This window comes from Mesocricetus auratus, unplaced genomic scaffold (genome assembly GCF_017639785.1).
Source record: "Mesocricetus auratus isolate SY011 unplaced genomic scaffold, BCM_Maur_2.0 Super-Scaffold_100008, whole genome shotgun sequence".
Classification (NCBI taxonomy): domain Eukaryota; kingdom Metazoa; phylum Chordata; class Mammalia; order Rodentia; family Cricetidae; genus Mesocricetus; species Mesocricetus auratus.
This window is the reverse complement of record NW_024429192.1, coordinates 68,255,121-68,268,045: the sequence shown is the minus strand read 5'-3', so window position 1 is coordinate 68,268,045 and position 12,925 is coordinate 68,255,121. Positions and strand designations below refer to the sequence as shown.

The 12,925-nt window shown below is 49.7% G+C and overlaps 1 protein-coding gene across 3 annotated transcripts in view; it reads right to left on the bottom strand.

Moving 5' to 3' along the window:
- The window catches only part of Igf2bp2 (insulin like growth factor 2 mRNA binding protein 2), a 112,878-nt gene that overhangs the window by 12,127 nt on the left and 87,826 nt on the right, over positions 1–12,925 (bottom strand). For 2 of the 3 annotated variants that reach the window (XM_005071623.4, XM_021228112.2), the window contains exons 8-11: positions 11,571–11,693; positions 10,848–10,983; positions 8,459–8,587; positions 1,433–1,501 (exon numbers count right to left, since the gene is read on the bottom strand). In XM_005071623.4, coding sequence (XP_005071680.1) covers positions 1,433–1,501; positions 8,459–8,587; positions 10,848–10,983; positions 11,571–11,693 — 457 coding nt within the window. The remainder of the gene's footprint in view (positions 1–1,432; positions 1,502–8,458; positions 8,588–10,847; positions 10,984–11,570; positions 11,694–12,925) is intronic. The other variant, XM_005071624.4, reaches the window with a different exon arrangement.

Here is a 12,925-nt window from a genome sequence, read left to right as displayed (position 1 = left end):
GATGTGTCTTCCTTCAGTTGTTAGACTTTGATTAAAGAATACTGGAAAAAATGTGGTATATGCCTATGCACATGTTCATGTGTATCCATACATATATACATGTTGGAGGCCAGATGCTGACACTGGTGTCTTCTTCAATCACTCTACCTTAGTTTTGACAGAGTGTCCTTTGGATCCTGGGCTCACTGTTCTAGGCAGACTACCTGGCCAGGGAGATCCAGGGATCCTGTCACTACTTCCTCAGCACTAGGCTTTTATGCGGGTGCTTAGGATTCAAACTCAGGTCTTCATGCTTTTATGGCATGTACTCTGTCAATTGAACCACATACCATGCCTTCTTTAGCTTATTAATATTTTCTAACTGGTTTTCTTTCTTTTGTGTTTTTAATACATTTTAAAAAATATGTGGGCTGGAGACATGGCTTAGAGGTTAAGAGCACTGGCTGCTCTTCCAGGGGTCCTGAGTTCAATTCCCAGCAACCACAGGGTGGCTCACAACCATCTACAGTGGGATCTGATGCCCTCTTCTGGCATAAAGGTGTAAATGAAGGTATAACACTCATACATAAAAAATAAAAAAAAATCTCTCTCTCTCCCTCCCTCTCTCTCTCTCTCTCCCTCCCTCCCTCCCTCCCTCCCTCCCTCCCTCCCTCCCTCCCTCCCTCCCTCCCTCCCTCCCTCCCTCCCTCCCTCCCTCCCTCTCTCTCTCTCTCTCTCTCTCTCTCTCTCTGTGTGTGTGTGTGTGTGTGTGTGTGTGGTGTGTGTATAACTGCAGGTGCCTACAAAAGTTAGAGACACCGGATCCCCTGGAGCTGGAGTTATCAGTGACCTTTAGCCACCTGACATGGGTACTGGGAGCTCTGGTCCTCTGGAAAAGTAGTATGTACTCCTGGTGACTGGCCACAGCTCTAGTCTTTTGTTCTGTAAGGAAGGATTTTACTCTGTATGTGGCTCAGGCTGGTGTGAAACTCACTGCACAGTCCAGGCTGGCCTTGAACTCTTTTTTTTTTTTTTTTTGGTTTTTCGAGACAGGGTTTCTCTGTGGCTTTGGAGGCTGTCCTGGAACTAGCTCTTGTAGACCAGGCTGGCCTCGAACTCACAGAGATCCGCCTGCCTCTGCCTCCTGAGTGCTGGGATTAAAGGCGTGGGCCACCAACGCCCGGCTTGACCTTGAACTCTTAATCCTCCCACCTCCCACTCATGGTTTGAGGATCACCCAAGAGGTGGTCACAGAGTCGAGCGGGCTCCCCAGCACTGAGAAGCAGGGTGGCCTGGCAATTACACTCTAAGTTCTATCACTCCTGAGACAGTCTAGAGGCGCAGCAGAGAACATTCACACTGTGACGGTTCACTGGCCTGTTCATCAGGGCTCTGTGGGGCCAGCCATGGGGCAGGAAGGAGGGTGGCTCAGGCAGGTTTGAGGGGCACTTACGGAGTGATGATGCGGGAACGGGCCGAAATGGTGATGAGGGTACATACTGGGAAAGTATCCGGAGTGGGTCTGCATATGAACGAGACATTCAGTGAGTCGGGTGTCTGCTTCCACACAGCACATGTGCTCTGTGAACCACACCATCTACAGACTTGTACCTTTGTGTTTCTAGTCTCTGAACCCTTGGCAAGGTGTCACCTGGTCACAACAGGCCCCGGGGCTGCAGCTTCTAAGATGAGCCTTGCTCTCTAGGAATTCAACCCACTCCCACTCTCACTGGTCAGGCCCACCTTTCGGTGAAGACGGGGCTAGTGGCTCCTATTTTATGGCGGAATTACAAAGTGTGCATTACAAGCAACAGAGAATACTGGGGACAAAAGCCAAGAGTTTCAGGACAAGCAGTCGTGACCTGGAGAAGACAGACCAGTGATAGCTACATCAGAGATTCCCAGGAGGAGCAGAAACTGAAAGTGACAGTGAGAGAAAGGAAGTGTGTAAAGTCGGAGGGCGGATATGCGGAGGGGGATGCAGGAGGGCGGATGTGGGGAGGGGGATGCAGGAGGGCGGATGTGGGGAGGGGGAGGGCGGATGTGGGGAGGGGGATGCAGGAGGGCGGATGTGGGGAGGGGGAGGGCAGATGTGGGGAGGGGGAGGGCAGATGTGGGGAGGGGGACGCAGGAGGGCGGATGGATGTGGACTCTTGAAGCAGAGCTAGCCATTCAAAAAATCCCGGTTGAAATAGTAGCTAGTTTTTAATAGAATACCTACAGCCCAGTAGGGACTGGTAGTCTGTATCTATTTATAAGTTCTTCTTTTTTCTTTTCTTTTTTCTTTTTTTCCAAGGCAGGGTTTCTGTGTATAGCCCTGGCTGTCCTGGAACTCACTCTGTAGACCAAGCTGGCCTTGAACTCACTGAGATCCGCCTGCCTCTGCCTCCCAGGTGGGCTTGCGCCACCACTCCCAACTTATTTATAAATTCCTACTCTCCACAGCGGCCCTGTGAGACAGAAACATATCTGAGGTCACAGACACTAAAGTTAGCAGAACTGTGTTAACTATATCTCCATAAGGTCAAGTAAACTGTACCGGGAAGGCGGTCACACAGGTGCGGGCACCAAGGCACACAGCCCTGTCTGGCAGAGGGAGATGTGCATGGAGCTTGAGGACAGCTGAGGGCCCTGAACACATCGCAGGGTGACGAGTGTCTTCCACCATCTGAATCTCCAGCTAGACCCTAAGTTCACTTATGATTCCTAACCAACAAAACCAACCCTTCTTTTAGGTCGGAGAGAAAGGAAGCACCCTGCAGTGCTCCCCAGGGTCATATGCCCCTGGCATCAGGGCTCATGCCTTGATTGAACTGGAGAGGCTGCAGTGATGCCTCTGCCCACAACGGGGTGCCACCAAACCGGGGTTAAGTTTTGAAGGCAGGTGAGCCAAGACGGAATTGTCCTCTTTTGAAGGTTCTCTGGGAATCACATGGACTCCAGCCCTTTCTCTGTGCAGGTTCCTATTCTGGGGGTGGCTGGTAGGCACGGGGGGGACGACACACACACGATTCCTGCGGTTTCCACTCAAGGCTCTGACCGGGGAAATGGGGGCTCTGCCAGTCTCTAGCCCCAAGCACTTGTCTTCCAGCTCTCCCAGCATAAGCGATCCCTGTGAATCGTGATTCTAACCCCCATGCAAGGCCAAGCACAGATCTGGAGCACAGCTTGTGTTCCGAGTCCTCAACATGAACACTGCCCAAACCAGCCTCAGCCTGGGACAAAGTAGAGCTTTTTAAATTAGTTGTACAAAACGATAATAAGGACAGAGTCCTTCTAGCCTTAAATCAGAGCCACAGGGTTGCTGGAGGGAGGAATTCTGAATTTAGCAGCCAGATTTCTTAGCTGATGCTCAGATCTACTGCCTTAGTCTGCATCTCTAGCTCTACAAATGAGAATTTTTTTTCAAAGCTTCCTGAGCCCCCACCCCTCCCAGACTCAAATGCCTACCTCTGATTGTATTTGGGCATCTACTCACTCTCTCAAAAGCCTTTGAGCACCCGCCATGTGGGAGACACAAGGAGAAAGGGACACAAGGGGACTTTCAGTCTATTTGTGAGACAAATGCAAAAAATAACTTCAGAGAAGTCTTAAGACAGTGGCCAGGAAGCTGGAGTGAGTGAGCAGTGGGGGTTCTTAGAGGATCAGGCCAGGATGGGCTGGCCTGCTTGAAATTTAGGCAGAAGGCTAGCACTCTGAATACAAAGGGGAAGGCAGGGGCTAGGATCATGCCTTGCAGACCCAGTCCAGATGTGGACTGCCCTCAGGCCCATCTGTGAGCCAAAAAGGGTGGGCTCTTTTAAGGGGTGCAAATGATGCTGGGCAGCAGTGGTGGCACACGCCTTTAATCCCAGCACTGGGGAGGCAGAGGCAGGCAGATCTCTGAGTTTGAGGCCGGTCTGGTTTACACGAGCTAGCTCCAGGAGTGTAAATGAGTATTTATTTATTTACAACGAAGCAGGTGTCTATCAGTGGCCTTTCTCTTTCCCGTCTCCCCTTGCCAAGGTGGAGCTGACAGCATCCAATGGAAAGGGATTTTCTGTTTCCTCTGGTGATCAGAAGGCGAGCTATCCGTGACCCAAGGAAAACAGGGTACAAACACTGCCCAAAGGGCCAAGGTCATCTGTTGGTAGGCTACTTCCTCTTGACCCTGGGTTCACTGGCCCAGTCCTTGTATGAGGGAGAAGATACATATTTTTATTAAATTCTTAGCACAGTACGAATATGTGGGGGAGCTAAGTTTGCACCACTACTGACAAGGGACACAGTGGAAGGCGGCCTTTTTCATACCCCGCCCATTAAAGATGCCCACTTTGACGCTGCTGTGGGCAGACAGTACAGAGCAGGCATTGTGAAAGCTCGCGAGAGTTCACCTACTTTCCTGCAGGGTTCAAGGTACGAGAAGAGACAGGCTGACACTTGAGTGAGGAGGTGTCTCCAAGCAGGAAACACCACAGGCCCTTAGTACAGACAGTGAGGAAGGCGTCTGGCTGGCCCAGGGCAGGCTCATATACTGTAGTCAAGAGCTTCAGGAGCTCTCAAGGGACAGCACTCATCCCCAGCAGAAAAGACAGCAGGTGCTCCCTCTGGAACCAGAGACATGGGCACAGGACACGAAAGGACTTGGACTGTTTTCCAAGGTTCAGTGTTTTGTCCCAGACTGTCAAAACGTCTGTCCCCAGCAGCTTATCAACTCTGGGTTCTCTTAGGACAACTGGAGGAGAGGGTGATGGGGACTAGAAGCTAAGAAGCAAGAACTAGAAGCAAAATGACCTTTGACTCTGCACCCCGAGTTTTGAGGCTCCTGGTTTCTACTACACTATCAGTGCTGGGCCCTCACTAGGACTCTTTGTAGATATCCTGTTGTTGCCCCGTGTCGCTGAGATCCTGAAGCTTTCTGTCTATGGGTCAGGTTCTTTCATGTGCTCCAGCAGATCATAGATGGTGTGGATGCTGGGGTGGGCCAAGTCATAACCCTGGTTCTGGGCCTGGGTGGCTGCAGGGTTGGTCAGCCTGCCATCTCCCCTTGTCCTCACCACCAGGGTAAACACTGCAGCATTACCCCCTTAGTTCACCCCTTGCAGCAAAGAGCAAGGGGCGGGGCCAGTCCTCCCACTCACTTCCTCAGGGTCAGCTCCCCTATACCTACACCTATGCCTTCAAGGCCAGCTCTACTGTGTCGCCCAGGGGTGGAGTAGGGGCCTCTCTCCAAGTGCCGCAGCTGATTAGGGCAGGAACAGTTAGTCTTCCTGCTCTCGTGACCTCAGGGCCAGCCCTCCCACCTGCCTCAGGCATTGATGGGCAGGGTGTGTGTGTGTGTGTGTGTGTGTGTGTGTGTGTGTGTGTGCACGCGCGCGCGCACACACTCGCGCGCGCACACATTCGTTATGTAAGGCATCTCTCCCTCATCCATGTCCAGCATGACAGGTGAGTAATGGGGACAGCTTTCCCATGCTCACAACTTTGGGGCTGGCTCACCCACACCTGCCTACAGGATTGATACAGCCTGAGATCTTAACCACTTCGGCTTCCTAGATTTGCTCATGCCTGGAGCAGTCTCAGTGAGGTCAGGTAGAGCCTCAGGAGAACACTATCAATACTGCCCTATGGACTCATTAGTATATCCTCTCGAGTTTACTTAATTGTACACGGAGGTACAATTAAATCTTATTAGGCACGTATAAAGACCAGTGGGGAGAGGGCAGCTAGGCCAATCCACAGGCCCAGTGAACAAGTTCTGAGTGCAAGCAAGCTCCCAGAGAAGGCAGGACACAGCCACAAGGTGACAAAGGGACATCCTTATCTACTTAGAGATCTTAAAGTCCCCAGCAGGACACTCAGTTGGTAAGTACCCGTGGAGCCCAGCAAAGAGCCCTGGTGAACCAGGTGTGTGTCACATGTCTGTCATCAGAGCACTGATGGGGGACAGCAAAGCAGAAGCTGGAGCTCATCCTCCAGCTACAGGGACAGTCAGTGGGGCAGCCTGCACTCCAGGGAACGGCCACCAGCAAATACATAAGCAGAAAAAGGAAAAAAGGAAGTCTGTAAGCCTTATTAAGAAGATAAAGCCGGGCGTTGGTGGCACACGCCTTTAGTCCCAGCAGAGGCAGGCAGATCTCTGTGAGTTTGAGGCCAGCCTGATCTACAGAGCGAGTTCCAGGACAGCCTCCAAAACAATACAGAGAAACCCTGTCTCAAAGACAAAAAGAAAAAAAAAAAAGAAAAAGAAAAAGATAATAAAGAGCTGGGCAGCGGTGGTGGTTCACACCGTTAGTCCCAGCACTCAGAAGCCAGAGGCAGGCAGATCTCTGAGTTCTAGGCCAGCCAAGGCTACAAAGGGAAATGCTGTCTTGGAAAAGAAAAAAAGAATACAAACAATATTAGTAATCAAAAGAAACAAATGACCACAAAGTTGGACATTTAAAAATGGAAACAATCTGCTATGCACAGCTTTATGTTGTCATATCTAAAATAGAGATAAAATGAATTTCTGCCCCCATGCTGGAGAGCAAACCCAGAGGCCTGCACAGGACAGGCAAGCATCCCTCCACTGTGTTTCAACCCAGCAAGTGAAATGGACACTTTCACAAAGCTGTCGTGACTTCTGTGTAGACGCAGGGTTGAATGGAGTGGGATGAGGTGCAGAGCTACCCTGAGGTAGGCTGTGGGAGAGTTGGAACAGGGCAAGGTGGGGCACTCACCCTGGGCGTGGGGGCGGAGCCACGCCAGGAGGATCAGCTGCTGAAAGCCATCCTCAGCCACAGAGCTAGTTGGAGACACACTGGCTACATGAGACCTTGTCCCAAAGAATCAAAAGCAAGACAAAGGGCAGAGTTGGATTTCGAGTTGACTGTTAAAACAACAGATTACTCAATAAATTACTTTGGGAAACTGGCTATTCACTTGGAAAAATAATAAAGTTAGATCAAGATAAATGCCCGGTAAAATACAGTATAAACAACCCCCAGCAAAACCAACAACTGAAAATAAGCATAAGGAAAACATTTTTACAATCTTGAATGAAGGGGCTTTTTCCTTCGCATGACATTAAAGGCCAAAAAGCCCAAAAGAAAACACCATGTCTCTACTTTTTATTTATTTGTCGATTTCATTTCTTGAGACAGGGTCTAACTATGTAGACCAGGCTGCCTGAACCTTTTGGAATCCTACCTTGAAGCCTCCCAGCTGCTAGGATTATAGGTATGAACAAGCAAACATATCTTTATGCTTAAAAAATTCTGCACCAATTTGGCTTAAGAGAAAGCAGTGATATTTAAATTGCATACATCATTTTCTCCTATAATTTCAGTTACCAAGGACTCTCACTTTGAGGCAGACCCTCTAGGACTCCCTCTGCAGCCGGCCCAGGAAGTGAGATGTCTTGGGCGCCTTTTAACGGTGATAAGTCGGTTTTTACATCTCAAAGCAAAAGTAAAGGACATGAACTCCACATCCGGCCCACCTGCTTCTACCACAACCCTTCCATTGCAGATACGCATACTGTTCAGTGGTAACTCCATCCTTAGTTAAAGGGAAATCAGACAGAACCAAAGAGATGGCATGCAGTACTCCAAACACCTCGGAGAAGCTTCTGTGACAGAGGCGGGCATGGTCACAGTTCATGCCTGTGTTGAGGGTGTGAACACAGAGGCCCCCCAAGAGCCACTAGCCACGCCTACACCAGAGAGCAGAACAGAGTCCACCCACTTGATCCTCCCCCACAGAAACAGTTTATACACAAAACAATGCTTAAGGAAAGAAAAGGTGGAGGGTAGCTGTCACATGTCTGGTGTCTTCAGTCTCCATTTGGTAATGTACTAATCTTGATGATGATTGTGAATGAGTGCGACAAGCAGAAAAACACATATTCACATTTCTTTCACTGAGAATTATGAGTCAAACAATACTTACTGATAACTTACTAAATACTAGGCAGTGTAGGGTTTGGTGTCAAACACTGGGGCGTTTTCTTTTTAAAACTTCCTTTCAATAAGTATGTTTGATTTATGGACAAAGGTGGGAATGCGCATCTATTTAAGAATAATCCAGGTATCTTAACATTTGTATTAAATAACAAACACTCATGAATGTTGTTTAAAATAGTGATTCCTTTTTCTTTTTTCTCTTTTTCGAGACAGGGTTTCTCTGTGTGTTCTGGAACTTGCTCTGTAGACCAAGCTGGCCTTTGAACTACCTCTGCCTCCCTGGTGCGCGACCACTGCCAGACCAACTTTTATTTGTATAAGATGGACCTCAAGTTAACGAACTGGTGAGCAGTTCCTTTTCTCTGTGTCACCCATATGTGAGAGCACACGTTCAGAGCTCCCATCCCCCACCCCCCACAAGCTTTTATTCATATTAGAATCATCCACGAAGACAGACTGCAAAGAGAAGCCCTTGCCCTTACTAACACAGCAGAGTAGTCGTGCTGCCTGGAGCTGCCCAGCACGAGTGACCCTTGGGACTCTGAGCTACTTACAGCGAAGGGGTGGTAGGGGACACTGGGGGGGACTCCTCGGGGCCCTGCTGGTGGAGGAAGCGCGGACAGTCCTGTTGAAAAGATGCCAAGCGCACTGAGGCCCAACCCTGGGATTAGACTGGCTTGTTGCTGGGAACAGAAACGAAGAAAAGAGATGAGGGAGAGAAGCCCGGAGAGGCCAGGCTTGCTGCGGCCAGCCTCACGCCTGTCTGCACAGCACCAGTGTTTCCCAGTCAGCTCCACGCCAGTACCTGGACTCCCTCACCCTGTACCGGGCACGGACAACCTCTCAACCGAACTGTGACACCGCTTCCGAGCTTCCCCGCCACCCTCGGGTTTATCACGCATCTGACTGCGGCCAACAGTGTCTTCACACGATGCTCTCCCGAGAAGCCCAGGCCCTTCCCGGCCAAACCCTGCTTCCTGAGGACCCTGCGCGCCGCTTCTTCCTCGCTTGTCCGTGTGCCCCTCCCCCCCAGTTCATGCGGGCCTTTCTAGGCTCTCCCGATACTACCTTTCCCCCAGAGATACAAGTCAGAATCACTGGCTCACTGCCTCGCTCCGGCCTCACTTCCTTGATGAGCAGCCATTTTACCTGGAGCTGTACTCAGTGTCTGACACACCAGTACTGAATAAATATTTGTTGAATGAGAACAAAATACTAGTTTTTCTAATTGCGCAAGGATGGGTCAGACCCTTCAAGATCTCATTACTTATTTCATATTTCAATGTAGGACGCTCACCGGGGCTGGAGGCAGAGAGATGCAGTCTTTATGCTCGTCTGTGCCCAGCATGCCCCAATCCCTGGCTTCCTGAACGTGAAGCCGACTTCTAAGATTTTAGGATTTTCTGTCTGTTTCTCCGTGTGTAAAGATACCCTGGAAATATCCCTTTTTGTAAGGAATCAGAACAGCAAACCTGGATCCTTCACCATTATCTCACACTGTGTGTTAAGACCTGGTGACTTTGTAGTTTCTCTCACAGAACATGGATCTGGCACAGGTATCTATGTGACATGCTCTGAAAGGCAGTGTGTAGAGCACCTACATCTTTTCTGAGTATAACCAGGTGTTCATGGAAAGAGACGCTTAGCAGAGACATTAAAAGTCCACAAGAAAAGCGTGAGATGGCCAGAAGACACCACCACAAAGGCATCCACACAGGACATTCTCCCATCCTGTGCCTCAGCAACTGTGTGGTAGGCGGTGACCGGGCAGGGGGTGGGGTGGGGCGGAGAGGCGGGGGATGGGATGCAGACCTGAGAAAGAACTGTGCAGTGTTTCTGTGAGGGAGGTGGGGCTGCAGCTCAGACCACTTTGCCAACATTTATTTAGTGCTCTGGGAAATGTTAGGGGTGGGGTGGGAAGGGTCAGACAAAGCCAGGTCAGTGAGACTGATGACTCCGGAAAGGTCAATGATAACCGTGGGAGCTGAACGGTGGCCCGTGACGGCTGATCAGAGGACCCTTCCGCTCTCAGGAAATTATCGTGAAAAATGAAAGATTTTACTCTTCTGAGCTGAGCCTTGCTGATTTTAAACAATTATAAAGTGAGAAGGAAGTTTCAGGAAGAGTATGCAGTCTTCTTCAAGTGCCAGAGAGCACTCAAGTGGGTGACAGCATTTACTAGGCAAACTAAGAGTGCCAACCAGCAAACAAGAGATGTCAGTCAGGAGCTAGCCCCTCCCTCCTTCCCACAGGCCACTCTGAAATGCCTGCTTCAACTAGATTTAGCCACAAGCAGTCCCAGCTAGACAAGGTGTCTGTACCCCTTACATATGCTACACACATCACCACAGAGGCAAACCTCCAGTCCAGTCGACTTATATTTATAACAGAGACAGGGTCTCACTATGCAGCCCCAGATAGCCTGGAACTAACTCATTATGTCTGTAGACCAGGCTCGCCTCAGACTCACAGACATCCACCTGCCCGTGTCTCTCCAGTTCTGAGATTAAAGGTGTGTATCGCCAGGCCTGGCTAAAGGGTAAACTTGAAATTTTAAAGAGAGAAGACATGGCAGTTTCATGCAGAGCTGAGGAAGCAGCGGAGCATACTTTCCCGGTCCTACTGCGTTTATTCTTCTATGTGTCATCCAGCCCTGCTGGCCCAACTACTTTGCACATGTACGTGTAGCCCAGCTTTGACATCTTCCTCTGCTAATGCGTGTGATCGCAAGCATCACCCCACTACAGCCTGTAAAGTGTGATTTTCATTGGCTCACACTGACCTGTGTGTAGCAGTTTACTGACACCTTTAGTCCTAGGAGGTCGGGAGCTCTTCCCTCTTCCCCGAGGCGCCTCCTCAGCTGAAGGACAGCTATCCTCACAGAGCTGGGGACCTGCCTTAACCGTGGGAAGACCGGCAGGGACAGAAGAACTGGGTACTTACATTAACGGCCAGCATGTCGTTTTCAAAGGCCTCTCGAAGTTTCTTCATGATCTCCATCTCGGCATTGGCACAAGCGCCAATGGTACCCTTCACCGTGATGGTTCTCTCGGGGTTATAAATGCTCAAGTCCTGCAAGCTGGCCAGTGGGGAAAAGACAGGAAGAATAAAATTCCAGACCACAGACACAGCCTGGTAAAGGCCTGATTTCTACTAACACTACAGCATAGAATCCTGCTATCTAATCTCAAGTCTTACTAGTGACTATGTGTGTGTGTGTGTATGTATATATACAGTACTATGTACTGAACCTTGGCCTCACAGTGTTAGAAAACCTTCTACCTCTGAGCTATATCTGCAGCCCTAAGTCTCACTTTGTCTTCTGAAAGGTCTCACTAAGGCTTTCCCTTCAGTTCACTGTGCAGCCAAGGCTGGCCTTGAACTTTTGGTTCAGCTGCCTCTTCTCCCGAGAGCCTGGATGACAGGCTTGTGCCAACCAAGGGACTGTATTTTTTATTTTAATAATTTCTCGGGGCTGGGGGTGGAGCCCAGGGCCTCCCTCGTGCTGGTGAGAGCTCTGGCGGACTGTAGAGCCCACCTGTGGCTCTGCTCCCACAGCTGCCCAAACTAACTGGCCCAGCTGAGCATCTCCCCTCTGGGGAAAAGCAGAGGACAGGAACACTCATCAGTCGCTCTGCACATGACTGGTCTTAAGGGGCCGCTTACGATGAGATGGTTATCTTGGTCCCTGTCTCATGCTCAATTTTCTTCAGATTTCTGCCTTCTTTGCCAATCAGTCTTCCAACCAAGCCATTGTGGGCCAAGATTTTCAGAGGAACCTCCTCAGCCCTAAAAAGACAAAGCACAGTCAACACTTAAGATGCACGCTGTGTGATCCCTGAGAGCCACGGCTTCACTTTTTATGAATGGAAACCGTCTTTTAAGCTTTTTTCCCACCCTCCCACACAGTGGTAACTCTACTTCCGCTTTCTGCTCGCCAGGAGCTAGATGGCAGTGAGTGGTCCATGAGGCAGGCCTGGCCAGTGGGAACTAAATTAAAAAACAGGATCCCACATAATCCAGCAATCCCGCTTCTGGATATACATAAAAAAGAAATCAAAGCCGGGCGTTGGTGGCGCACGCCTTTAATCCCAGCACTTGGGAGGCAGAGGCAGAGGCAGGCGGATCTCTGTGAGTTCGAGGCCAGCCTGGTCTACAAGAGCTAGTTCCAGGACAGCCTCCAAAGCCACAGAGAAACCCTGTCTCGAAAGAAAAAAAAAAAACCGAAAAAAAAAAAAAAGAAATCAAAACTGTGACTATTTGTAAATTGACAGTCACAGAGCTATCATCGAGAAACAGTCAAGGCACAGCGGTATAACCCAAAGGGATGGGCGCTTTATGTGCTACGGCCTGGAAGAACCTGGGACCGAGATAAGTAAACCAGTCACAGGAAGACAGATCCATGTGACCCACCCACGTCAAGTATCTAAAGCAGTGCTTCTCAACCTTCCTAACACCGAGACCCCTTAATTCAGCTCCTCATGTTGTGGTGACCCCCCATAAAATGATTTTCGCTGCTACCTCCTAGCTGTAATTTTGCTATTGTTGTACTGACATTCGGGACATCTGACATGTGACTCCTGTGAGAAGGTTGTTCGACTCCCGTGGGTGACCCCCTGGTTAGGAACCACTGGTCTAAAGCAATGCAATCGGTAAGAGCAGGACGTGAGTGCAGAGCAAGGACAGGCCACCAGACGCTGTTCATGGGCAGCGGGAGGCTCAGGTTTGCAACCTGACAACACTCTGGACATGTGTTTCCCACAGTGTGAATGATATAGTGTTATGTGTATTTTACCACAATTCTCCCAAACATTTAAAAAGGCACAGGAAGTGATGCCCTTCCTTTCCAGTTTGGGATACCTTTTTGTGGTGATACAAGGTCTGATATATTGTAAGGAAAGCAAAGCAGAAAACTGTCCCAGATCTCTGAGCCCAAGGTTCCAGTGACCTAGAGCTGTTCTAACTTAGGGCTTTGTGTTATGTGACAATGTGCTTCTTACCGCTTCAGTCACGTGTGTATT